Source organism: Lepidochelys kempii, chromosome 15 (assembly GCF_965140285.1).
Source record: "Lepidochelys kempii isolate rLepKem1 chromosome 15, rLepKem1.hap1, whole genome shotgun sequence".
Classification (NCBI taxonomy): Eukaryota; Metazoa; Chordata; order Testudines; family Cheloniidae; genus Lepidochelys; species Lepidochelys kempii.
Genome location: NC_136394.1, coordinates 21,143,504 through 21,169,423, shown reverse-complemented (window position 1 = coordinate 21,169,423; position 25,920 = coordinate 21,143,504). Strand labels below are relative to the sequence as shown.

Here is a 25,920-nt window from a genome sequence, read left to right as displayed (position 1 = left end):
ATGACCTGTATGAATAAGGATTACTCATGTCAGTGAAGGTTTCCAGGATTGGACCACAGTGTGTTTTCTGGAAGGGTGCCAAAAACATCAAAAAATGTTTGTTCTTTTGTGTGACTTTTTTTTTCTGATGTTGAATTCTTTCCTTAATGTTGTTGTAGATAATCCCTTTTCTTAGTTTGCAGTTGCTTATATTCTATCCTCCAATACATGCATATAATTCCCATTGGCTTCAATGGGAGTTGCATGCCTGCATCTGAAGGCTGATTCTGAGACACAAGAAAGGGTTTCTTTATTGCTGTATTCTACTGCAGGTTACCATTTTCCTGCTTTTTGATACCACTCTATGATTATGCAACTCTTTTATTCATTGCTAGAGTCTCTCATATTATTTTTTCCACTTGTAATTTCATGCAATTGTTTTCATCCCATGTTTCTTCTCATAAAACCTTGGAGCATCATAATCTTGTCCTTCATGTTAATCCATTTTATTTGTTGAAGTCATTGTGTGGCTGGAATCCAGTTTCATACCTCTCAACAGCTCACTGTTTTGGGAGTCAGTATCACCAAATTAGGTTATTTTTGTGCACTTTCCATACTGACTGGCTGTTATCTCGGGTCTATAGTGGTAATAGCCTAATGGCAGAACTGACTGAGGAAATTAAAGGGACATCACTGATTTGGAATCTAGTGAATTAAAAAAAATCTAAAGGGTTTAAAGGTATTTTCAGGTGCTGCATCTGAACCTTTGTCCCTCTGCTAACTTTTTTCCTGCAGTTTTACATTGATATTTTTCTATTTTAAAATACATTTTTTTTCTCTTCTTTTGCTATATGAAATACTCCACTGATTTTGGGACTGATTCAAAGTCAACAAATGTCTTTCAATTGACTTCAATGGGCTTTGAATCAAGTCTTAACTGTCCATGCAGGACAAACAGTGAAAATGACTGCATGCAAAATGCTGTCAAAAGTACAAAATAAGCAAATCAAAACAATAGAAATATGTTTTTCTCTAATAACTTTTATAATTTAGGGCTCTTAAAATTATATAGGTAAAATATCTGCAGACCAAAATATGATTTTTTTTTTTTGATGCTGTCGTTTTGAAGTTACTGATAATGTCATCTGCATGTCAGTTTCCCTTAGGCTTGGTCTACATACAGATTTTGAACCAGAATAACTATGTTGGTTTCAGGAGATGATTTTTTTTTTTTTTTTTAAAACTGATATATTTATACCAATACATCCCCTAGTGTGGATGCAGTTATAGTGTTATTCCCTTGGGGAAGGGAAATAAACTACACTGGTGTAAAACATACAACTGTGTCTACGTTGCGGGCAGTTGTACCACTTTAACTATACTATCGTTAAAGTGGAACACCCTTTATGTGCAGACAAGCCCTTTGAGGGGAAAAAAAGATGGAGGATGTTATAGAATGCTAGAATGTTATAGTTTAAAGGGCCACTGAGTAACATTTGATCTGTGCTGTGTTGAGAGATATGGACTGGACAATTCATATTGATTTTGTGTTTGTTCATTGTTTTGCTTATTTTCTTTTGTTGTTCCACCCAGCTTTAAGAATCCACAACTTCACTGTGCTTCCTTCCCATAATTCTACCTTTGTATATACCAATGACTCTGCCTACTCTAACTTCTCTGCAACCGTAGGTGAGGATTCAAGTATTTTTTTTCTGCATTTGTCAAACTTGGACTAGTCTGATAATGTTGGGTTTGAAGTTAACACTGTTCGGTTCATTCTTAAATGATCCTCTGGAGTTTATGGGCCAAATTCTGTTCTCAGTTATGCTGGCATAAATCTGGAAAAACTGCTGTGATGCTATTTAGTAACTCTGGCTTTACAGTGATGTAAGCAAGCAGAATTTGGCTTGGCTATGTACTGATCATGCAGTTCTTGCTCATCTGAGTGGTTCTACTGGCTTCAATGGAACTACTCACATAACTAAGGAGAGTAGGGTTTGTCCTCAAAAGCCCAATAAACCCCAAAACCTTTGAGAGGAATTGTAAACATGGGCACTGAAAAAAAAATCAGTTGGCATGAAATTTCAATGTAATTTGAACTATCTGTTTAAAGGAGTTAAAAGTACTCTGTTTTTTATAAAGTTAAAAGAAAAAAGAGCTGTTTTTCTTCAATCTGTAGCCTTTAAAGTAACGTGTTAAAAAAAGAGAACCTTCAAACAATTCTGCAGGATGCAAGGGAAAATGGGAGCTACCCATCATGACATTTCTGATTAAAATAATAGAAAAAACAGGTGGAAGACATGCAGGTGTGTGTGGTGGGTGTTTTCATTTAAAACAACAACAACTGTTTTACGTCTACATCAGCCAATAGATCAAAGGGAGAATCAGCTGAGTGGAAAATGACTACCCCGGCAGGCACTTACGATAAAAACTTATTGGGAATCTTCGCTCACTTGCACCAGTATAAACCTGGATTCACTTCACAGAATTCAGTATGGTTTCTCTAAATTTATACTAATGTAACTGCAGTTGGAATCTGACCAGCTATCTACCTCAGAATTAGGTATCAATTTACAGCTGGTTGTTAGAAAAACATTTCTTGATTCACCCAGTAGATTTTGGGTGAATCAAGAAATGTTTTGGGCCAGATTCCCTGAAGGTGTCCTTTACACCTCCCTACACCAGCCTGTCCTCTTTGCCCCAGAGTGCGGAACCGGTTACTTGGCTGTTGGCTGCCCCACGTCTTGGTTTCAACTGAATATGGACAGCTTTAAGATTAGGCTCAAGAGACATAATATCCTCCAGTCACAGGGGGAATGCATATGTTGCACCATCTTTAGGGTGATAAAGCCCATTTCCTATAGCATACCTAGCCATCTCTCTGGATAAGTGTAGAGGGAAATGGGGCCATAGCCCTGCCTCTACATCTTTGGGGTGATTCAGGGGTGCCAGAGGGTCAAGACTCTGTATTCTCCTTGCGCATGGACTGTTATTGAGTTGGACCCAAGAACTGAGGGCACATATTAAAAAGGCTCCTTATGCCTTGGTCCTTCACCATGCATCTGTGCTAGGGCCATACACAATCTTTCCGTATCTCTATTGTTACATCCTGGTGATTGCAGATACCAACCATAGCCCTGTATCTGTATCTCTTAGCAGGAACAACACCAAATTACTCTTCCCACTGCCTGTCCATTGGACAACCCTAATCCTGAAAGTGCCTTTTTCAGAATGCAGTATTTTGGAGAAGACATAAAACAAAGATCCTGAATTCTCACTGTCATTATAGATCCATGGCACTGTTTGCAAAAGTGATGTTATTAACAGTACTGTCCAGGACAAATTCCAAATCAGGCAATTACATTCTTCCTCCCTAAACTGTAAATAAAGAAAATCCATGTGGTATTTTGTATCCTGCTGTATGAAGTGTTACTAAGAACTTGTCTTCAGTATTAAAAAACCTGCGTGTTTTACCTCTGGGTAACTAACGTGCATGAGTATCCTGAGGTAAAAACACAATGAAGTCAAAGCACTTCAGTTCTATTGCAAGGTAAATTTGCCAAGGTCCGCCCTATACCCAAGTCTGAGATTATCTGCGGCAAGTTTACCTCTTGATAAACCTAAAGTGCTGTGATTTTTACCTCTGGATAGCTCACCTCCATTAGTTAACCTGAGGTAAAAAACTGTGGGTTTTTTTTTAAAAGCAGTGAAGAAGATAGGCCCTAAGAAATCACAAGGAGTTACACATGATAAATGGAAACAGAGCCTTTTTGGATGCTAATAAAAAGTCATGCCCCTGGGTCTCTCAAAAGAACATACATGTATTTCTGCCTTCTTGCTAGAGTAGGTCTAATATCTTCCTTTAATATAGCCTTTTTGATCAAAAATGGTCAAAAAGCCATTTTCTAAAACAGAAATGTTTGTGGGAGGAAAAAATAAGTTTTTTGTCAAATTTTCTGAGGGGCGGGAGAGAAGAATTTCCTGATTAGCCAAAAATACCCTATAAAGTGCCGCTTGTTTTCAGAACTCTGGAATACATAAACTTCACTCAGACTATTTTCAAGTAGTAATTTCTGGCCATGCTGGTTCAGCTATACAAATGATTTAGTTGAACAGGGGATTGGGGAGGGCAGATCAATATCATTTTTACAGACTATAAATGATAAGACTGTAAGCTGTACCTTTCATTTATTTTATCCTGAAAAAGGGGGATAGAAAGATAAACATATTAAAAATGCTTGAGTCATTTGAGTCATGTCCCAAGAAGCTGTCAGTGCACGAGAATGTTAAAGGACTACATTTTAATTTTCCCTCCTTAGATATTGTAGAAGGAATGGTCAACAAAGGAATTTACCTCACTGAACCAAAAAGAGTTACCTTTCTCATCTTTGGAAACTCCCAAAACTCTTGCATTAGTAATCCAGAAATGTGTGGACCTGAAGGTGAGTGCTTTGCCATCATTATTACTATTTGTTTTTATTATGCTGTAATCCTATCAGATGTCATGAGCTAAGTAGAGTTGGGTCATATCTGTACTTGGATGACAGATCGTCTAGGATCCTCAAGGTACTCTATTTTTTAAAGCCATTTTTTGCTGAAAAAACTTTGTTAAAAACAGCTTTAATTATTACACAGGGAACACAAAGTTATGAGGTGTAAGTAGTTAACACAAGGTCCTTATTTTGCAAATGGAAGTTCTCTCTAAAGTTCTAATTTCTGGCTTTGCCAATTATTGAGTTAAAACAGTTTACAGCTAGATATGAAAAAAACCCACATAGATTTTTTTATTCACGCATACCAGTTTAAATTAGGAGTAATTCCACTCAAATCAATGGAATTAGACAGCATTTAACTGGTTATTGTGAGAGCAGAATCAGGCCTCCTGTGTTCCAAAACAATGTCCCTTAGCACAGAGAGAACAGAAATGATCCTGCAAGCACTGCAGCATATCAAACAGATGTGTTGTCTTGCTGGTTTCAAATTTAGGAGACTAGTGTATGAAGTCCCTTTACCAAAGGTTGCTGTTCAGATTTAGACGGGGGCTCTTCAGCATGCTAGTGACTAAGGACTTGGTATTATAGTCATGACAGTGAAGAGGAATTTTGCATTTATCATCACCGGGTGTAGGACTGGATCCTAAAGCTGTAGTACTGAGTTATGAAATTGACTACCTGTGATTTCTACAAAGCATCAGATGGGTCATTGCTGATTTTACTTATTAGCTAGAGTGCACTCGAGAGACAGGAATGGCATGATGCACAGAAAGTGCAGGAGTGTTCCAATTCATATTGCGAGTGTCACTTGATCAGTTCATGTGGAGAAGCCAAGACTCAGGAAAGGCTGTCTTGATTTACTTCTTGTTAGTGACTTGCAAAGGCTAGGAGACTGGCAGATAAATGTCCTTGGAGCGTTAGGGACTGTTCTCTGAAATAGGTCTAAAAACATGGTTTCCTTCCACCACTCTCACTTTGTCGTTTTGCCAGACCTAAAAAACCCGAACAAACACAAGGATTTTGCCTCCCCAGATGTTTTTTAGAATTAACTTGTGTATTTTTAAAAGCCTCTTTGTGAATCCTCCTAAATGCCAACAAAGGCTGTGTTAGATCTCACAAGCTATGAGCTGGATGTGGCCAGCTGGAATAGCATCTTGGATGGAATATGTCCAAGACGCTGCAGATACTGGTGCTGGCAATTAAAAAAGGTGGTATTCTTCCCTCTGAATAAGAGTCAAATCAATATCCCAACAGGACATTGCATGAGAGCTGGGTGAAATTTTTTGGACAAAACTTTTTTTTGGAGAAAAATGCAGATTTGGCAACACAAATTTTGTGATTTTTGTGTCCGTTTTGCCAAATTGTTTGTGGCAAAAAGGGGGGTGGAAGGGAGGAATCCTGTGAAGGCAAAGCGTTACATTTTGAAATTTTTAGAAATGACTTTTTTGTTTTGAGATTTCATTTGACAGGAAACTAATATTTTTCTGACTCTAAGTTCACCTGAAATTTCAAAAAAAATTTCAATTCAATTTGTCCCAAACCAATTTTTTCCCCTGATTGATTTTTTTTTTGAACTGCCAATGAACCAAAAAATCAGTTATTCACAGAGATCTGTATAGCACTGCTGCAGATGACTTCTTTAGGATGAGATGTAAAAACAAGGTCATATCCACTAATGATCCCAAAACACTTTTCAAAAGAATAAGGGTGTCCGTTAATAGGGATTCAAAGCGGTTAAGGGCAGGATAGCTTATACCAATTGCCAGTATGTTTAATTATCTTCCTATCTAAAGTTCTCTTTTGGCCACTTTCAGTGGATTTTCTTTTGTTTCTTGGCCCTATACAGTTGTGTTGTGTTGCTGGTGCTGCTAATGTGTACCGTTAGTCAATGGGAACTATTAACGGATTTCTGTGGGTGCAGAATAGGACCGCTAAATCTCACCCTGAACCTGGGATTTTGCTGGCAGGGGAAGTGAAGTTATCCCTGTAAGATATGTACTCAGGGCCCAATTCTGCACTTGGTTACACTGATGTAAATCCCCCTGAGCCAAACAGGCCACTGCAGTTGCCCGGAGCTGGGAAAGCTGGGTGAAATTCAATGGCCTGTGTTATACAGGTTAGTCCTAGATGATTAATGGTCCCTTCTGGCCTTAAAACCTGTAAGTCTCTGAATAAAGGGTTGTAAATAATATTTGTTGAGAATGTTGGCATTTTTTCCATGAGCAATTATCTCTGGATAAATAGTTTTATTATCCAGAGCACCTCCACAGAAGTCTATGACATTACTTTGGTTTTACACTGCATAAATGAGAGCAGAAGGTGGCCCATTGTTTGTAATCCCATAATGTGATCTGAGGTTTGTGCAAGGCCCTCTATTAAATGAACAAACAATAGTGACGCAAAGTAAACCAAAGCCAGGTTGAAACTTTGGGCCTGCTATGAGAGGCCCCTTATTTTTGCATTTCAGGGTAGTTCTGACCTCCCCTGTGTCCCCACCGAATACTGTGAATACCCCATCTTAAACTCTTGCGCTTCGATAAAAAGATGGACAACACAATTCCACATGGCGTCCTTAACTTGGTGCCGGTTATTGTGGGTTAGTCTCCATCCCCGGAATAACTAATAAAAATACCTCATAGGTTTAAAAGGGAAGAATTTACCCAAGGCAGCCTTGCCTAAAATCATGCAGCCTAGGTTTGGAGTCAAATGATTTTTTTTTATATATGTGTGTACAATATGCAAGATCAACTTCCATGGCTCATAGACACTGGAGAGGCTGCTACAGGCTTTGCTGTAGCTGCAAGCCATCAGCATTCTCAACCTCTTCCCCCTGCCTCTCCCCCCGCTGTGATATAACATTTAATTTTTTTTCTTTTGTATTTTGTTACTGGATTCAAAAAACTGTCAACAGGCAGCTAAAATATTTGCCAGATGTGTTATAGGGTTGGTTACACCAAGTGGGGTGTGGTTTAAATAAATACTACACAGACTGGGGGCCCAATCCAGGAGTTTTTACTCAGGCTAAACTGTCCTCTCTGCTTCCTTATCTCACTATCCACTGCTCCCTATGCCATGCTCCCTTCCTCTTATCTTTAGCAACACCTTTGTTTTCCTCATCTCTCCTCCCTTCCGCTTATTTTTCTCCCACAAATCCTATCTCTTCCTTTCCTCCCACCATATCACCGACCCCTTTTCTCTTAACTCTCCTCCAGTCCTCCTTCCCCCCCGCTCCCTGCACCTTCCAAATACTATCATTGGCAACTCCCATCACCCCCCCGCCCACCAAATCAGGAAAATTCAGGAGGATGCTAAAGGGGACGATTTCTCAGTAAGCTTTTTTCTCACTGATATTTCCCTGCATTCATTCCATCAGGTGCAGAGGGGATTGATTACTCCCCACAAAACAGGCTTCAGGCTTGCCTTCAGACCAGATGGATCTCCAAGGCTCTGCTTGGATCCCAGGGAATCAAGAGGGGGGCCAGGGACATTGTTCAAAGTTTCTCATGCCTCTCTGAGAATTCTGGGTGTCCAGACACCCTTCCCTACAACGGGGTGGGGGGAAATCTGTATGCAGCGCGCTTCCTCCATGCATGGGTCTAGGGGATATGATTCAGCCCGTAAATTATAAATACAGGGGAGAAAAAAAGATACAGAACCATTAGGATGGTGCCTAAATAACCAAAGGAAACCACATGATCTTTTGTGGTAGCCCTTGCCCCTCCTCTCTATCCTCCCTATTTCTGTTGTTTTAATTAGTAATGTTGGATGGGATATTCAGAAGCACTTGTCATTTGGAATGTAGACATGCCCTGGGAGCAAGGTTAAGCCAGTGCTGAGCACTCTTGAAAATCCCTCCCATTATTTCTATTCCAAGGGACAGATCCTAAACATAGTTTATTCATGTAGTAAGTACTATACGGCTGGTAATCTGATGGAAGTAATTTGGTAGTAAGTGTTCGTAGGAGCAGGCATTGGCTTTTAGTTTGCAAGCTCTTCAGGGCACAGGATGGTTTTTTATTGGTCTGTAAAGCACCTAGCATGCTTTGGGTCCAGCAGTGTTGCCAACTTGCATGATTTTTACCATGAGTCTTGCAATACTGGATGCTTTTCTTAAAGCCTGAGCTGCTGGAGTTGTGTGAATACAGTACATCAGAATCTCATATTTCATTATTTAAAAAAAAGTTCTAGCCTTTGAGGTTGAAGAGAAAAGCTTGAAAATGAGACTCCTAAAGGGTGAAACACTAGAAGGCAAATGAAAGAACCTCAAATTTTATTTTAACAAGTCTCTTGATTTTTTTTTTTTTTGAGGGTCTGGTCCTTATGACTTTTGAGTACCTGTGGCTGGCAATACTACCCATATCCTTTAAATCTACAGCATGCAAAGGCTTTATAAAAGTTGCAATACATTTCAGTGCTTCCTGAACATTAATTAAAAAAATACGCTTTGGAAAAATTATAAACTACAACACATGGTGGTTTTCATCTTTCGGTTGTTTTCACCCGTCTGTCCATCTATTGTTTGACTGTCTCCCCTAAGCAATTTTTTCCACTGAGAATATTTTAGAGCCCTCACAGTATGCTGATGCTGTAGAAGATTAAAATGACAAATAAAATTATGGTGCAAGTCACAAATTATCTGGTGCAATCAAGGTAATGATTTAGAGGAAAAGATTGAAAATGTTACATGAATGAACAAAACAACTGTAAGATTGATGAAAAATGCATTGAAACTGTAGGGATCAATGTGGAATGGTGCATGTGATTTTTACATGGTGTAACTTCTGCAATACCTAAACTTAATGGGTAAGTTAAGTGGCAGTGTTAATACTGGATTTAGTTGCTTTGTTAAGTTAGGCCATTCTTAAGTTACTGACAAGACATATGACAAGATTTTATTCATTCTGGCATGTATAGCAAATACTGTGTGTTACCACGTTTAAAAAATGGTAAAAATTCATACAACAGTCAATACTTAGTTGCTACCTGAAAATGGAAGAGTAGAGATTATTCAGTATTCTGCTGCAGGCATATTTCTTTACGCAATACCACATTTTATGTATATTTGTCATACCAGTGGGAAATAAAACCATCAGTAAATCACATTATTTCTATAACTATAGTATAATAATCAGAGTAAATTTTATTTTTTATGGTGCCATTCCCAGCACCTCACAAACAAGAACATTAAAACCATAAAATACTGAAATATTCAGAAGATAAAAATGTGAAGAGAAGAATCACATAAATAGTTAATATTGAACCACAGCAGTGGGTAAACAATCTTTTCTAAAGGAGAGGTCTTTGTGCCTCCCTTAAACTAAACTAAATCTCTGGCAGTGATAGGCTGTAATTCTGTCCAAAATGATATCTTTCTTAAGATACAATAAACGTCTCAGTGTGCATTGGTTATAGTTGTACGGATTTGCTTTTAAGTAGAGCTGGGTGGGAAATGGTTTTCCAGTCCCATGAAAATTTTTGAGATGTCAATTTTTTTTTTCCTGTCCTGAATCCAGAGGAAAAGTTTGACCTCTTGAACACTTTTTTTAAATGAAAAAACTTTGGGTTTGGGACAATCAAAACTTTTGATTTCAATTTTGTTTTTTTTTTAAATCCTTTTTTTGTCTTAATATACTAAAATTTTAAAAAAGAGAGTCCTTTTGACTCAAAAACCCAGAAGTTTCCAGTTTGAAAATGTCAAAATGAGATATTTGACAATTTTGCAACTTTTTCCAAACGTTATTCTAGTTGGGAGATTTGTCAAAAGTGACCCTGTTTTGCAAATGGTTTCGTTTTTGACAAATCAGCAATTTTCGGTGAAAAAATAGCTTGTTGAAAAATTCCTGACCAGTTCTATTTCTAAGTTTGCCCTAAATGTTGCACAAGAGAGTAATCCAAGTGCAGTTTCACAAGAGAAGGCCTTTCAGCGATCAGGTGGGAATGCAATAGGAAAGGTTGCAGTCAGCTAATATACCATACCTCAGATTAAAACGAAAAACGCCAACCTGACCATAATTGACCCCTAATCTTCTTAAATCAGACCCTGGACAAGAGCTGCCACATTTACACTGCACCTTGTCTCAGCCTGATGACACTTCTCTTCATCAAAATTTAGAGGCCTCAGGCAATTGTGTGCATCTGCCTTGGGTAGGTATGTAATCTCCATTATCCTAGTAATGGAGCGCCTCAGAATCTTTAACGTATTTATCCTCACAACACACCTGTGAAGCAGGGCAATACTAATATCCCCATTTTACAGATAGAGAATGGAGGCACAGGCTGACTAAGTGACTTGCCCAAGGTCACACAGAAAGTCTGTGGTGGAACAGGGACTTGGTCTTGGGTTCATGAGTTCCAGACTAGTGTCCTAACCACTGGACAATCCTCTCATCCCCTCTCCTCACCTCTCTCCTGCCAGAGCCTATCAATGTGAAGGAAAGTTTCTCTAAGATTGAATTTCTTACCATTCATAATACATTTGCTCAAGGAACATAGTTGGGGAAATGGAGAGTTGGAGACATAGACCGCTGGGTATTAGCAGCATTAACCTAAGCTGCACCTACACCAATGCATGACTCTTCTAATAACATTAGACACTATACCTGAGATTCTTAAAGCTGCCCCCTGGGATTTGGATGCCCAAATCCTATTAGTTGTAATGGGAATTGGGCATCCAAATTCTAAAAAAATCTCAGCCTATATTACACTGTAGGCTCCATCGCTCTACCCTTATTCCTGTGGGGCCCTGGCTAGTGCTGTGTGAATTCAGAATTTGTCCCAGGTCACCAAAAAGTTCATGGAGGTTTGTAAACCTGGGGCAGGACTGTGCAAACATTTAGTCCTTCCTCCCAGGAAATTTTGGGGTGGGATGGTGTTTTGATTTGGGGTTAAAACCATGCTAAACTCTACAGTGTTGGAGGAGTTTTGTCTGACCTTTTTTGGTTTATCCTAACTAAAATCTTAAAGGGGGAAGAAACAAACTTAGAGTAGGAGGACTTACATGACCTGAAATCAAGACGGGTTAGTGGAATTCCCAGATCCTTAAAGCTGATGACTATTGGTGCAGAACATAAGCAATAACCCAAATCTGTCTCAGGACTTGTCTATACAATAAGGTTGTGTGCACTATGCGGGTATGATTTCTAAACTGCACTAACATGTTGTGCATTAATTGGTCTTTGTAGACCCTGCTGGTTCTCTAGTGCGTTTTAACATAGTGCAGTACTACATTACATGACAGATGTTAATCGCATAGCTTAATGCACTAATGGAAGGCTGTCACATAGCACTGTACGGGCCCTGAATAAAATAGAATAGAAATGTTCCTGAGGACAGTAGTACACTTAGGTTTTGTTGTTTTTTGCCCCCCACTGTTGAGGTCATGAAACAACACATGAGAAGCAATGAAGGTGCATAAAAATGTAGGCACCTTCCTTAATGGTGAAGCTCTACTCTCATCTGAGCTGAGGACATTGTGAAGATTTTGGGTTTGATCTGGGGAAATCCTATGTACAATAAGCCTGTTGTAAATGACAAAGCTCTATAGTTCAACTTTCCCATTCCTTCCCCTCCTATCTATTTCTTTTCTTTTGTTTTATTTCACTGTGGAGGGGCTCCCTGCCTGGGGTTATTACAGACATCTGTCAAGACAGGATGTCATTTATATTTGACCATGAGGAATTTTTATATGCAGTCAAACTATATGGACAAAATTACTTTCCTAAATTCTAAGTGCATTTTTGTGATGAGATTTACAATGTGCTTATTTAGTTTCACTTTTAGGTTCATCATTTCAAAAAGCGATAAAGTGCATTTAAGGAGGATTTAAGGTTTTATTCTAAACTTCTGAGCTATAATTCTTCTTCATGGTGCTTATATGGCATATACTGGATGGTTCGGTAGTTCAGGTGTTAGCCTTGGACTAAGGAGACCTGGGAGTTCCCTACAATAGACACATAGCTGACCTCTGGGAAAATGTGTGGTAAGCCAAGGTGAAAGGACTATGATCTTTCACACTAAGCAGGGTCAGTACTTAGATGGCAGACATCCAAGGGAAACCCAAATCGGTATGGTGTTTTCAGCAGGTGACTCTATTTTCTCCGAGTTAGTATTGAATCAATGCCTCTGTCTTTTGTGAGAGTGCAGGGTCTTGCAGGAGCTGCTTTTCAGACAAGACATGAAACCAAAATCTGCTCTTGACTAGAGCTGTTCAAAACATTGGCATCAGATCTCAAAGTCAATTGAAATGAGCCTTGGGCTGGGGGTTAACTGCATTCAGAAGCTTTGGCTCGTGCTGACGGAGATTTGGCAAACACGGGCTGATGTTGTTCGCATACTGATCAATAGCTAGGAAGCTGGTGAGAGCCAGCTAATATTTTAGTGGTGGGGAAAATGACTCCTTTCTATATAAATGTGTAAGGCACATTGGGAATGATGCTTAGATGCTATGTAGTGCTGGGTGCCATTAAAAGGACCTATACAGACAGACAAAGATAGATTAAATAGAAAGGCAAAATATACAAACGCCCATATGACAACAGGAATATTAGGATTTTTGTAATAACTTGTCACTGGGTGCTCTGTTCCCCACTGGAGTACCTCCTTCTGGCCACATCTGGGATTACCTCTGCCAGTCCGACAACCCTTACTTCAGTAGCTTACTCCAGTCTAGCTCTTGCAGTCTCACTCCTTAGCTGCTCCTGCTTCGTGGCTTGGCCCACCAGCCAGCTCATTGTATTTTTCCCCTTCCTGGGTATCAAAGTCTCTTGAGACCCACTGTCCCAGGCAGTCTTTCTGTTCATTGCCCCTTAACGGCATCACTGCCCAATAAGGGAACCCAGGCCTGTCCTCTACATTGGGTTCCAGCCCAGGGACCCTACAACAAGCAGTCACAGTCTGCACTGTCCTAAACCTTACTGATGTATCGTTAGGTTACTTCCTATGTGGCCTTCTCTCACCCTGAGTGACTGCAGCCCCCTTCTACTGTCAGCTAGTGGGCTTTATCCAAGCCCCTCCTGTTCCTCTCCAGCTGAGCTTCATCTCTGATTAGTGCTCATTGCTCCCTGGTTTCTCTTCCAGGTGCAGCCTAGGTGGTTAATTGGCTCACCTACCCCCCTTAACCCCGTCATGCCTTCTGTGGGGTGCATACACCATCACAGAACTGTATGCAGGCAGCTGGTGGGGGAAAGAGGGCTTTTGAACACTGGAGTGGGTTGGGGTTTGCCTGAGCTTTCCCCAATACTAATAAGAATCAGGTAAACACCTATAAACATTCTATTGCACACCATCAGACTACCTGCTGGATTCAGACCTCAGCAGGGTTACTCTGGCATGTTGCTACTGGGTAGCCTAAAGTCCTGTTTTATTTAGGCAGCCTATCAATACTTGCCACTAACTATAACTAAAATAATCAAGGCAGATGTTTTCACTGCACACAGCAAGTTTCTTTCCAGTCCGGTATTTTGTTTGTGGGCACTCATCTTAGGTTTTATTCCTCTTAACACTTCATGCCATTATTCCCCAAGACCCATGTTTTTAGGAAGCAGTTAGTCTAGCCACTTTCTTTTTAATTGCTCCTGTCTGTCTGCTGAGCCTCTTTACTGCCATGCTGAGCTGTGAGGGATGCTTCCTTTGCTGTTTACAATTCAAGCAGCATTCCTAGGTCACCTTTATTAAAGAAACACAGCTATCATTGTGACAATTTGTGGAATTTTACAGTAGAAGAATATTCCAAAACCTTCCACTGAACTTAGTGGGACTAGTTGTGAGTGAAGCTACTCACGTGCAATTGTGCACCTGTAGTCAGGAGGGAATGCTTGATTTTTGTGCTGAGTTAAGAATCTCAGATTGGGGAAAAGAGAGGTTTCTGGTTATCGTTTGTAAAAGCTGGTATCCTTTCCTGTAAACCAGTATCCCTTCCCATCACATTGATGCTCTGGTCCCTGCAATAACCAGAGGGAAGAGCCATGATGATCATAGGATTACAGGTTCAACACCTGTAAGAACTATAGCATAACCAGCTCCTTATTTATATAAGATTTTTTTTAAAGTTTAAAAATATTAGTGTGGCTCATCTATTTTTTTAGTTATGACTAAAATGGGATACTTGGGTAGTAATGAGTATTATCATGTGCTTGGTATGTGCCAGTTTGTTACAAAACCAAGGGCAGATCCTTAGCTGGTGTAAATTGTCATCGCTCCATTGCTGTAAAAGTGCCCCACTGATGCCAGCATGAAGATCTGCCCCCACAAGCATATTCACTGTGTGTACTCTAGGATGTTTGATGCTTTTTAATCCCACCTGTTTCTCATTAGGCACATCTCTTCTCTCATTTGCTTCCATCAGGAGTAACATTTTCCTTTTTCTGGAAGACTCAGGAGCAGAAGGCTAACTTTCCCCCCGCCTATGGTGGACAGGTCATTTCCAGTGGTTTCAAAATCTGCTCAAGTGAAGATGAAGGCTCTCTGGAATTTTATGCCCGTGGGAATTCAATGAAGTGGGAGGCAAGCTTTAGTCCCCCAGGTAACGTTCAGTTTCACTGTTGAGGGTTCAGAATGGAAATAAAGTAGTGATGAGCACAGCTCCCTTATCTGGATAGAAAGAGAAGATGAGGAAATAGGTGGATTGATGAAGGGTGGATGGATGGGCTTTAATTCCCAAGAGAGAAAGCAGGTATTAGAACATCAGGGACTTTGTGCACAGCACAGTTACAGTTCATATCACCATCCAAGGGTCTAATCCTGCACTCCCCAGTCCCTATTGAAGTAAAATTCTTATTGACATCAGTGGAAGAATAGGGGTTTACCTGGTGTCATAAATATAAAGGGAAGGGCAAACCCCTTTGAAATCCCTCCTGGCCAGGGGAAAACTCCTCTCACCTGTAAAGGGTTAAGAAGCTAAAGGTAACCTCGCTGGCACCTGACCAAAATGACCAATGAGGAGACAAGATACTTTCAAAAGCTGGGAGGAGGGAGAGAAACAAAGGGTCTCTGTCTGTCTGTCTGTCTTATGCTGTCTTTGCCGGGGATAGACCAGGAATGGAGTCTTAGAACTTTTAGTAAGTAATCTAGCTAGGTATGAGTTAGATTATGATTTCTTTAAATGGCTGAGAGAATTGTGCTGAATAGAATAACTATTTCTGTCTGTGTATCTTTTTTGTAACTTAAGGTTTTGCCTAGAGGGGTTCTCTGTGTTTTGAATCTAATTACCCTGTAAGGTATCTACTATCCTGATTTTACAGAGGGGATTTCTTTACTTCTATTTACTCCTATTTCTATTAAAAGTCTTCTTGTAAGAAAACTGAATGCTTTTTCATTGTTCTCAGATCCAAGGGTTTGGGTCTGTGGTCACCTATGCAAATTGGTGAGGCTTTTTATCCAACATTTCCCAGGAAAGGGGGGAGTGCAAGTGCTGGGAGGATTGTTCATTGTTCTTAAGATCCAAGGGTCTGGGTCTGTAGTTACCTAGGCAAATTGGTGAGGCTTATTACCAAACCTTGTCCAAGAAGTGGGGTGCAAGGTTTTGGGAAGTATTTTGGGGGGAAAGACGTTTCCAAACAGCTCTTCCCCAGTAACCAGTATTTGTCTGGTGGTGATAGCGGCCAATCCAAGGACAAAGGGTGGAATATTTTGTACCTTGGGGAAGTTTTGACCTAAGCTGGTAAAGATAAGCTTAGGAGGTTTTTTATGCAGGTCCCCACATCTGTACCCTAGCGTTCAGAGTGGGGAAGGAACCTTGACACCTGGGAAAGAGCGAGTGAGGAGTGCAGGATGAAGCCTTTGGAGTCCTCACTCAGTGCATTCGTAAGCTGGGAGTCCAACTTACCATTTTCTTTCATTTTAAACCTCTCTGGTAACCCTTTTGGGTAAGTATTCCATGCTTACATGATACAGTTGGCCATTTGTATGGTAAGAAGGAAGTCCTGGAAATGTATTTGCATGATTATTAATAATGTATTTTAAAATGAATATCTTATTTCTGTCTTCTGATCCAGAATGCAGGTTACTAATTGAGAGGCAATGGGGTCTAGTGGTTAGAAAAGAGCACTGGCTGATAGGACTTATGGATTGTAATTATGGCAGAGAAAGTCACTGAACCTTTCTTTGCCTCAATGTATCCACCTGTAAAATGGGGCTAATAATACTTCCTTACCTAACTCCTCTATAGCTGTGATGTTTAATAGTTTGTAAAAGTGTTTTGCAAGGAAAGCTGTTGCATGTATGTAGTTACTTTAATCCATGTGACAACTATTATAAACAATGTTTGGACCTCTTCAGCATAACATGTAATCTGCAGCAACCTTTAATTAGTCTTTATTTACATATTCTGTAGTACTGAAGTCCTTATGCAACCCTCACTGAAGTGGGAGTTCTGCCTGAGATAGGACTGAATAAGGACTTTAGATCTGGGCCCATAGTATAATTTATGCAATTGCAATGAGCCTGAGGAAGGATTCAGGCACAATGTCACTAAAGCCAATAGGGGTTCTTCCAAAGTATGGAGTGTCCCTTGTGAATAAAGAGTAATGTACATGATATCATTGCTCCATAATTCAGTATTGACACTTCCTTTATAGCTCCATTGCATTGCACAAATTAAACGCATTTTAAATGAGCTAAAATTTATTGAACAAGAAAGGCTGTAAATGAGGTTGATTCATGGATTTTACAGAGTTTTAATGTTTTGCAGGTCCTTTCTGGACTCATATTCTCTTCACATGGAAATCAAAAGAAGGTTTGAAAGTCTATGTCAATGGAACTCTAAACACCACCGACCCAAATGGGAAAGTTTCCTATAGCTATGGGGACCCTAACGCAAATCTGCTGACAGGGACAGAGAATGATCAGAGCAAACGCTATGTGAACGGGGCTTTTGATGAGTTTATCATATGGGAAAGGGCACTCACCCCCAAGGAAATTGAACAATACTTTACAGCTGCTATCGGTAAGTGGGAGCATACTCTGTATAAATGTTGATTTTTAAAAAGTTCATTAATTGAGATTTCATATAGTTCAGCTGTTAAACCAGCTGTCTTAGTGGGCGATAATCTGCAGGCATAAATGTTCGTAGGAATAAATGTTCATAGGAATCACTTTGTCAGTTTCAAGGGAGGTATTTTTCTCACGCTGGGGCACAGCCCCTCAGACGTGTCACCAAAGCACTCAGAGTCTCACCTCATCTATTGGCTGGAAGAAAACCTCAGCAGAATCCAACCATTGCTAGGACAACCAAACCACTTCCTTTTAACTAATGTCAGAATAGCAAAGGGACCTATTTTTAAAAAAGTCATTCTTGTGATGGTCTTGGGAAAGCCTTCATTTGGTGCCTGAAATAGCAATAATATTTCAGTGTTATGTTTAAAAATATTAAAAAGATGTTTTAATAAATGTGTAATGTTTTAATCAGGTTGGCAAAAATTGCGGTGGTATCTGGTTGTTGTATCTATCACAACAAACAGGAGTTACTATAACACCATCAAATCCAAAGCTATTATAAATCTCACTTCCTGGATTAATATAACACAAGAATGTTATGTTACTGAACTCAAGTGCTCTAGACTTTTAGATTGCCCCAGTCCATCTATATGTATGTGCTGTTTCACTGTCAGACAAGTATGGCTCTTGTATAAATATGCCAGAAGGATAGTAACTTTCTTTAACTTCTTCAGTGTTCATGAATACACAAAAAGAACAGGAGTACTTGTGGCACCTTAGAGACTAACAAATTTATTTGAGCATAAGCTTTTGTGGGCTACAGCCCACTTCATCGGATGCTTAGAATGGAACATATAGTAAGAAGATATATATGTGTGTGTGTGTACACACACAGAACATGAAAAAGTGGAATAAGAGGCTAATTAATTAAGATGAGCTCTTATCAGCAGGAGAAAAAAACTTTTGTAGTGATAATCAAGATGGCCTATTTAGACAGTTGACAAGAAGGTGTGAGGATACTTAACATGGGGAAATAGATTCAATATGTGTAATGACCTAGCCACTCCCAGTCTCTATTCAAACCCAAGTTAATGGTATCTAGTTTGCATATTAATTCAAGCTCAGCAGTTTCTCATTGGAGTCTGTTTTTGAAGCTTTTCTGTTGCAAAATTGCCACCTTTAAGTCTAGTACTGAGTGACCAGAGAGGTTGAAGTGTTCTCCTACCGGTTTTTGAATGTTATGATTCCTGATGTCAGATTTGTGTCCATTTATTCTTTTGCGTAGAGACTGTCCAGTTTGGCCAATGTACATGGCAGAGGGGCATTGCTGGCACATGATGGCATATATCACATTGGTCAATGGGCAGGTGAACGAGCCCCTGATGGCGTGGCTAATGTGATTAGGTCCTATGATGGTGTCACTTGAATAAATATGTGGACAGAGTTGGCATCGGGCGTTGTTGCAGGGATTGGTTCCTGGGTTAGTGTTTTTGTTGTGTGGTATGTGGTTGCTGGAGAGTATTTGCTTCAGGTTGGGGGGCTGTCTGTAAGCGAGAACTGGTCTGTCTCTCAAGATCTGTGAGAGTGAGGGATCATTTTTCAGGATAGGCTGTAAATCTTTGATGATGCTCTGGAGAGGTTTTAGTTGGGTGCTGAAGGTGATGGCTCGTGGCGTTCTGTTATTTTTCTTCGTTGGGCCTGTCCTGTAGTAGGAGACTTCTGGGTACTCTTCTGGCTCTGTCAATCTGTTTTTTCATTTCAGCAGGTGGGTACTGTAGTTTTAAGAATGCTTGATAGAGATCTTGTAGGTGTTTGTCTCTGTCTGAGGGATTGGAGCAAATGGGGTTGTATCTTAGAGCTTGGCTGTAGACAATGGATCATGTGGTGTGTCCTGGATGGAAGCTGGAGGCATGTAGGTAAGTATAGCGGTCAGTAGGTTTCCGGTATAGGGTACAGTTATCATCCCCTCAAGTCCCCCACCTGCCTCCATGTACCATTCCAAATAGAGGTTGGAGTTTGGAAAGACTTTGCCGGGGATGTTCCCATGGTTGCAGTATGCAAAGTGTTAGTCTCATATTATTTGCTCCTAATTTTGCATTCTTTGGCTTAAATTTGAAAACCATGTGAGAAATTCAACCCTGCACCTAATATTGCAATAATATGCTTACAATAGCTAGTCACAGACATTACCTATATTTTTGAAGAGTTACACAGGGTTTTAACTGTGACAGATGCCCCCGCCCCCACCCCTGCTGATGTTCTGAGAAGAGACATGGATGCATCCCTAAGTGCTGCTTTGCAACTTTAGAAGTTTGTGCTATGTTTCAAACTCTTGTGACTTTTTAAAAATAAATTCCAAGTCTCACAATATTTAATGGTTTTTTCTCCTTAAATCCCCAGTTCCTGATGATATGAGAGAATCTTGCCTTTCATTTAAAAAACAAAAGCAAGTTTCTAGTTCTCATGGTTACAGAGAAAAGTTTGACAAAAGTGCACCGTAAAGGCTCAGAAACTGGAAGGCAAAAAAAGACCCCAAATGTATTTATTTATTCTTTTTTTTAAGAAACCTTGGGATTTTTTTTTTTTTTTAAAGCCAATTCCATTATATTTAGAGGCCTGGCTCATGATTTTTGAACACTTGTGGTGGCCATTACTGAGTATGCTTGTTTCTCATGGCTCTTTTCTCTAGCATGGATAGAACCCAGTGAATTAATCAGGCATTTTTATAGGCCATAAATCTCACTTTTTTTCCTTTTTTTTTTTTTTTTTAAATTCCCACAAGTGTTGATGTCCATGCAAGTTGATTGGTGAAATTGTGACACGATCCCTAGAAATGCCAATGGTGGTTGATAATGGCAGGCTATATAATGAGCCAAAGTTATCCTTGGTGTAAATTCAGTGACCTCAGTGGAGTTTCACTAGAACAAATTTGGGCTAACTTTATTGAAAGATTAATTAGGAAACCCACTTTTTAAAAAATTGAATGAATAGCTGTGCTATTTTAGATAACAAATACCACTAATATCTGACGATTCTGCCCAAATACCAAAATAATGAGCATGATTAAATTCTAAGAGAGAAAGAGTTTTACTTTTCTGGTCACAAATGATCCATAAATCCTGACACATGCAGAGGAATCAATACGTTTAACACTGGAACTGCTGGAGGGCATCCAAAAATCTAGTTTTATACTTTTTATCTAAGTAAATCATTTATGACATACTCGTATGGTAACCTTCACTGATGTAGTAACAGTGAGTGACATTTATTGGTAAAGCCAGGCTGACTAAAAGCAGCTTTCTGTGTTGCTTGAAGTCGACTCAAATAGCTAATGGAGACATTATCTGCAATGGTGCTCAGACTTCTTGCAGATGCCATATTTTAAGTGCAAACTGGAATGTCAATTGGTTTGAGGCTTTATACTCCACTAGCTTTTGTTCAGGACTCACATACATATATATACAGGCATGTATACATACTATACATGCTTGCTCATCAATAGCTGCCATCCGTTTGTTACACTCTTTTTTTCTGACTTTGGGTAATATCCTGGTCCCATTGACTTCAGTAGGAACCTTTATTGATTTCTGTTGGGCTAGGGACTTCACCGTTTGCCCAGCTCTCAAAGATTTTTGTTCCTGAAGAGCCATCCATTGATTTGTTTTTAGTGTTTCAATGCTCCGGAAGGAATGTTCCTATTACCACCCCATCAAGAAATTTAGGCTCAAAATATAAATTCTTTCTTTCTTTGTATTACGTTACATTATTACCTAGAGGCCCCAACTCAGATTGGACCTCATTGTGTTAGGTGCTGTACATACACCTAATAAGAGACAATCCTTGTTGTGAAGATCTTCTAATCTAAATAGAAAAGATAGACAAAGTGTGGAAGAAAGGAGGTAGTACTATGTGGAGTACTGAGGCACAATTTACTTAAGTCTCATTGATTCGCTGTGGCAGAGCTGGGAGTTGAACTTGGATTTCCTGTCTCCTTATCCAAAAGGCCAACCTTCTTCTCTTTGTATAGATGTTTCCATGGATTTAAAATTTCATTGAAATCAGTTTTTTGTTTTAAATTTAAAAACACTCCCTTGCAGTGTTGGAAATCCAGCCAAAACAGCGTTGGCTAGTGTATAAGGACTGGAAAGTAAAACTGACTAGAAACAGGAAATGAAACTGATTAAATACACCAGTCTAGTTTCAATATTGGAAATCGGGAAAATGCAAAACAAATTGCATAGTCTTGGCTTGAATTTCTCAGAATTGCATTGTGAATGTTTCTCACAGATCTTTTTTGTTTTAGTTTTTTAAAATATATTTATTGCAGGAAACTTTTTTTTTTTTTAAATTATAATTCCTTTTTCCTAGGCAAGCAACTTTTGCTTTCTTCAACACCTCTGTGGCCCATTATGACAACCACTACAAATCCCATGGTAGGAGAGTCGTCCTAACTCTTTTCTTTAACGTCAACAATAACTTCCCTTCTTAATCCTGTTTTGCTTTCTTGATATCAAAATGTATGTGTAATACAGAGAGGTAGCAGCCTTTCCATGGTTTAGGTAAGATTCGGTTTTCATTTTCATTTTACTCCCCTTATAACTCATTAGAGGTATCAGAGAAAGGGGAGGGATTTTTTTTTAAAAGTGATTTATTTAACAGACTATTAGAGCTAGTTTAGAGGGTCAAAGGGAAGAAATCCCTCTTCTGCTGTTTCTTTTTCAAAACTTTGTGAACATTTAAATTTTGGAAATAGTTTAAAAAAGAATGGGGAAAATCATGAAAATATGGCTAAATGTTTTTTCCCCTTTTTTAAAATAAAATGGAATTTGAAACATTTAACCAGATTTACAACAGAACTTTTTCTTTCATCTGTTTAAGAGGTATTTGTATTAAATAGATGTTTTAAAATAAATACCAAAGTGTTTTATATAGTCTAAACAAAAATAAGTTCCCTTTTCAACCTGGCTGTATGATGTTGAAATCCTATTCGTTTTCTTCTTGTTCATAGAGCCTTTCAGGAAACCAGGGTAGACAGGACCTGAATTTCTAATGAAAAGAATAAGCAGACAACAAATTAATTTCAGCAGCATTTATTGGTTTCATGTCTTTTCTAGCTTTGTTACAGTGTGTGTGTGAATATCATAATGTATGTGCGTGCTATACTAATCTATTTATCTTCATTTGTTTATGGTCTATTATTCATAATCAGAGCCTTACAATTTACTCTGCCTCAGGCTACTGAAAGGGAGTCTCGGACCAGACTTTGAGTTATCTCCTGTGCAGGAAGAGACTGGATTAAGCAGTAAACCGTTTCTCCCTTTCTCTGGCTTTACTGCTAGAGAGGCACATCAGATCAGTCCTGGAGATGCATTGCTTGCGTAACATGTAAGGATTTGGAGGGAATTAGGCCCCAAATTGCTGCTTGACTTTTGTGTAGTTTAAGTATGGAAATAATGGCTGGTTACCAAGACATACAATGATGAGACAATGTTGTTGTCTTTTAGCTCTCCACAGATGCCTATCATCCTATCATAACTAAACTGACCGAGGAGAGGGGAAACTTCCAGTACCGAGGGGACCTGCTCCGCTATCTGAAAAACATGTCACTCAGTTTACCCAACAAATCCCTGTTGGAGAATACTGCCTTTAACTTGACAGAGGTCAGTTACTTTCAGTTTTTAGGGTGATGCCAAATGATCTTGTTTTTACTTCACATGCTGGAATGTAAAATGCAGCTTGAAAGATTTTGTTAATCATAAAATATAAATATTTAAAAAACACTCAAGACAACTATTTTAATCAGTAGCAAAAGGTCAGCTGTCACTGGAAAAGACAAGTTTAATTACAGGGCGCATCAACTTGTTAAGATGTCATGTAATATTCACACAAAATGGTAGCATCCCCAGGCATCATGGTTCTGGGTTAAATATAAATTTTTAGTTAGACGGATGACTGAGAAGGAGACAATCACTTCTTATGAAAATCTTTTCTGCTATGTTCAAAATCCAGGCTCGATCCTGCAGTCCTCAATCAGGCAAATTTCCCACTGAAATTGGTGGAATGCAGGATCAGGTCCATAGTCCAACTGAAAGATTTATTCTGTTTGTTCTTTGTAGATTATTTTAAACATTACATGCAGTCTGAACTAATTGAGGACAAGAGGTCACTTCCTACTAACATGACTCCAGCCTCATTTGGAATGATGGGCAGCTAATTCCCTGATTTCAGCAAGCTAGAAAGCCATTATTACAGTAATCAGTGCTGGTCTTACCAGTGATTGTTTCTCTATCCCCATGGGTAATACCAGGGGGACGAGAATTATTTGGTCAGACAAAAGGCATAATAAAATGTTTCTGAAAAAACTGGGCAGAGACTGATAGTTTCATGTAATGGATTGGAAAATATTAAGGCTCGGTGTGTGTGGATCAACAATGAATACTGAGCAGAAATCCTTCTGAAAGGCCTCATTATGCACCGTTCTTTGTTTCACTGAAAATTTGGGATTGGAGCTAATTTGAAAACTGCCATTCATCCTCTGCGGTGTCACATAGTCTCATTTGCCATGTTATTGCTCATTCATGCTATCCCGCGGTACGTTGTGCGGCATGGAAAGTGGCGTGCAGACCGAAACAAGGCATGTGATAATCTGTAGCAAAGCTGCTTTGGGAATTATATGGCAGAGTCCTAATCATATGTGTGGACTTTGCCATTCACCTGATTGATTGGGTTAGGTCTTTTGTTTGTCTGTAGCTAATTCCCAGAGATACAGCCACTGAGTGTGCATATCATTTTCTATCAAGGATGTAACTTTGGGTCAGTTGTCTCAGGGCTAGTAGTCATATGCCTTGCAGGACAAAGGATTGTGAGTTAAGTGCTATGCAATAAACTTTCTGATTACAGCCACACATATAATGCATTAGTTCTGACAAACTCTGTTCATGTGCAGTTCTAATCTATCTTAGCCCAGCTCACTGAGAGTCCAGGGTGTAGGAGGAGGCCAAACATGGCTGCGCCAAGGATCTGATGCTCTGGGAATCCTCCCATTTCTCTTGCCCACCTCTCCCCCCCCCCCCCCCCGCACTCTCAGTGGCCTAAGATAGCCTCTGTGGAACAGCTTTGCTGCATTCTGTGGCCTGGAAAAGCATTCCTCTCTCCATCCTTCTGGCATCTGACTTAGCAATGCAGGTTGTGTACTGGGCCCAGGCTTCCATTTATACCCTCAGGCTGAAATTCTAGACTCAGTTTCTCAAAGGAGCAGGATGGTTCTTGCAGCCACGGGGAAAGAGGGGCCTCCTGATCCTGGGCTGCTCTGGAGGATGGAGATGCCCCTAACTTAGGCAGCCTTGGGGGCCTTGTCTGAGTCATAGAATAATTGAATCATAGAAATGCAGGGCTGGAAGGGACCACAAGAAGTCATCTAGTCCACCACCCCGCGCTGTGGACCAAGTAAGCCGAGACTATCCCTGACAGGTTTTTGTCCAACCAGTTCTTAAACCCCCAGTGATGAGCATTCCACAACCTCATTTGGAAGCCTGTTCCAGAGCTTAACTACTCAGAGGACAGCCTTATGAATGTCTTCCATGGTGTTTGCACCAGGGGAATCTTTGCCCAGTCAGAACCAGGGCTTTGAGGGCCCTTTTACACGATGTAAGATAAGATGGACTGGGAGAGGGATCTCACCTTTGATCCTGAAGTCCTTACACGTGCATAACACCCACTTAAATCAGTGAGAAAATTTGGTGTGCACTGTGATTTCTAGATCAGTGTGGTCTCGAGGTTCAGATATTCAACTGGGGATCAGGAGACCTGGGTTGTGTTCCTAGCTCTGCCACTGATGTGCTGTGTGACCCTGGGGGAGTCACTTCCCCTCTTTGTGCCTGTTTCCCCTTCCACTGTTGTATTCTCTATTTAGATTGGATGCTCTCTGAGGCAGGGACAGTCACTCACTATGTGTTTGAACTGTGACTAGCCTCATCTGGAGCCTGTAGGTGCTAGTGTAACATAGATAATAATCAGGTTAAACAAATGGCAGGAGCCAGAGTTATACTATGTGCTTCCTAATGGCCTGCTCTGAACTATTGGGCAAACATGCCCATTTCGGCATGGATTTAGTTGGCTTCACTGGCAGAGTAATTTCAAGCTCCACTCAATTCCAGTGTTTTCAGTGGCCGTAGCTGGGGTGTAATAGATGTAATATAGGAGATAAACTATTACTTTTAAAATATTACCATACCAAAGATAATGAGTGAACATCCAAGCAGGGAAGTGACTTACATGAAAATGTGTCTGTCATTGTAAAATGAATCTTGGAACTCTTAATGGAAATCTACCTTGAATGTTTACCAGGGGATGTAGTGGATAAATCAGTAATCTGAAACTAATCAGATAATGTGGTCCTATTTATCTATAGGCTTTCTTGAAAGCTGTTGAAGATTTTCATTTTTTACCCAGCTTGACTGGCATATTGGAGGTAAGACACATGTTTTAAGTTTGCAGATTAAATTCAGGTGCATATTGG

At 39.8% G+C, this 25,920-nt stretch overlaps 1 protein-coding gene across 3 annotated transcripts in view; it reads left to right on the top strand.

The window, feature by feature from the left end:
* The window catches only part of ADGRD1 (adhesion G protein-coupled receptor D1), a 242,185-nt gene that overhangs the window by 7,982 nt on the left and 208,283 nt on the right, over window positions 1–25,920 (top strand). The window contains exons 4-10 of one of the 3 annotated variants that reach the window (XM_073312938.2): window positions 1,573–1,668; window positions 4,299–4,421; window positions 14,815–14,991; window positions 17,158–17,412; window positions 21,771–21,835; window positions 22,907–23,062; window positions 25,813–25,872. In XM_073312938.2, coding sequence (XP_073169039.2) covers window positions 1,573–1,668; window positions 4,299–4,421; window positions 14,815–14,991; window positions 17,158–17,412; window positions 21,771–21,835; window positions 22,907–23,062; window positions 25,813–25,872 — 932 coding nt within the window. The remainder of the gene's footprint in view (window positions 1–1,572; window positions 1,669–4,298; window positions 4,422–14,814; window positions 14,992–17,157; window positions 17,413–21,770; window positions 21,836–22,906; window positions 23,063–25,812; window positions 25,873–25,920) is intronic. The other 2 variants (XM_073312940.2, XM_073312941.2) reach the window with 2 other exon arrangements.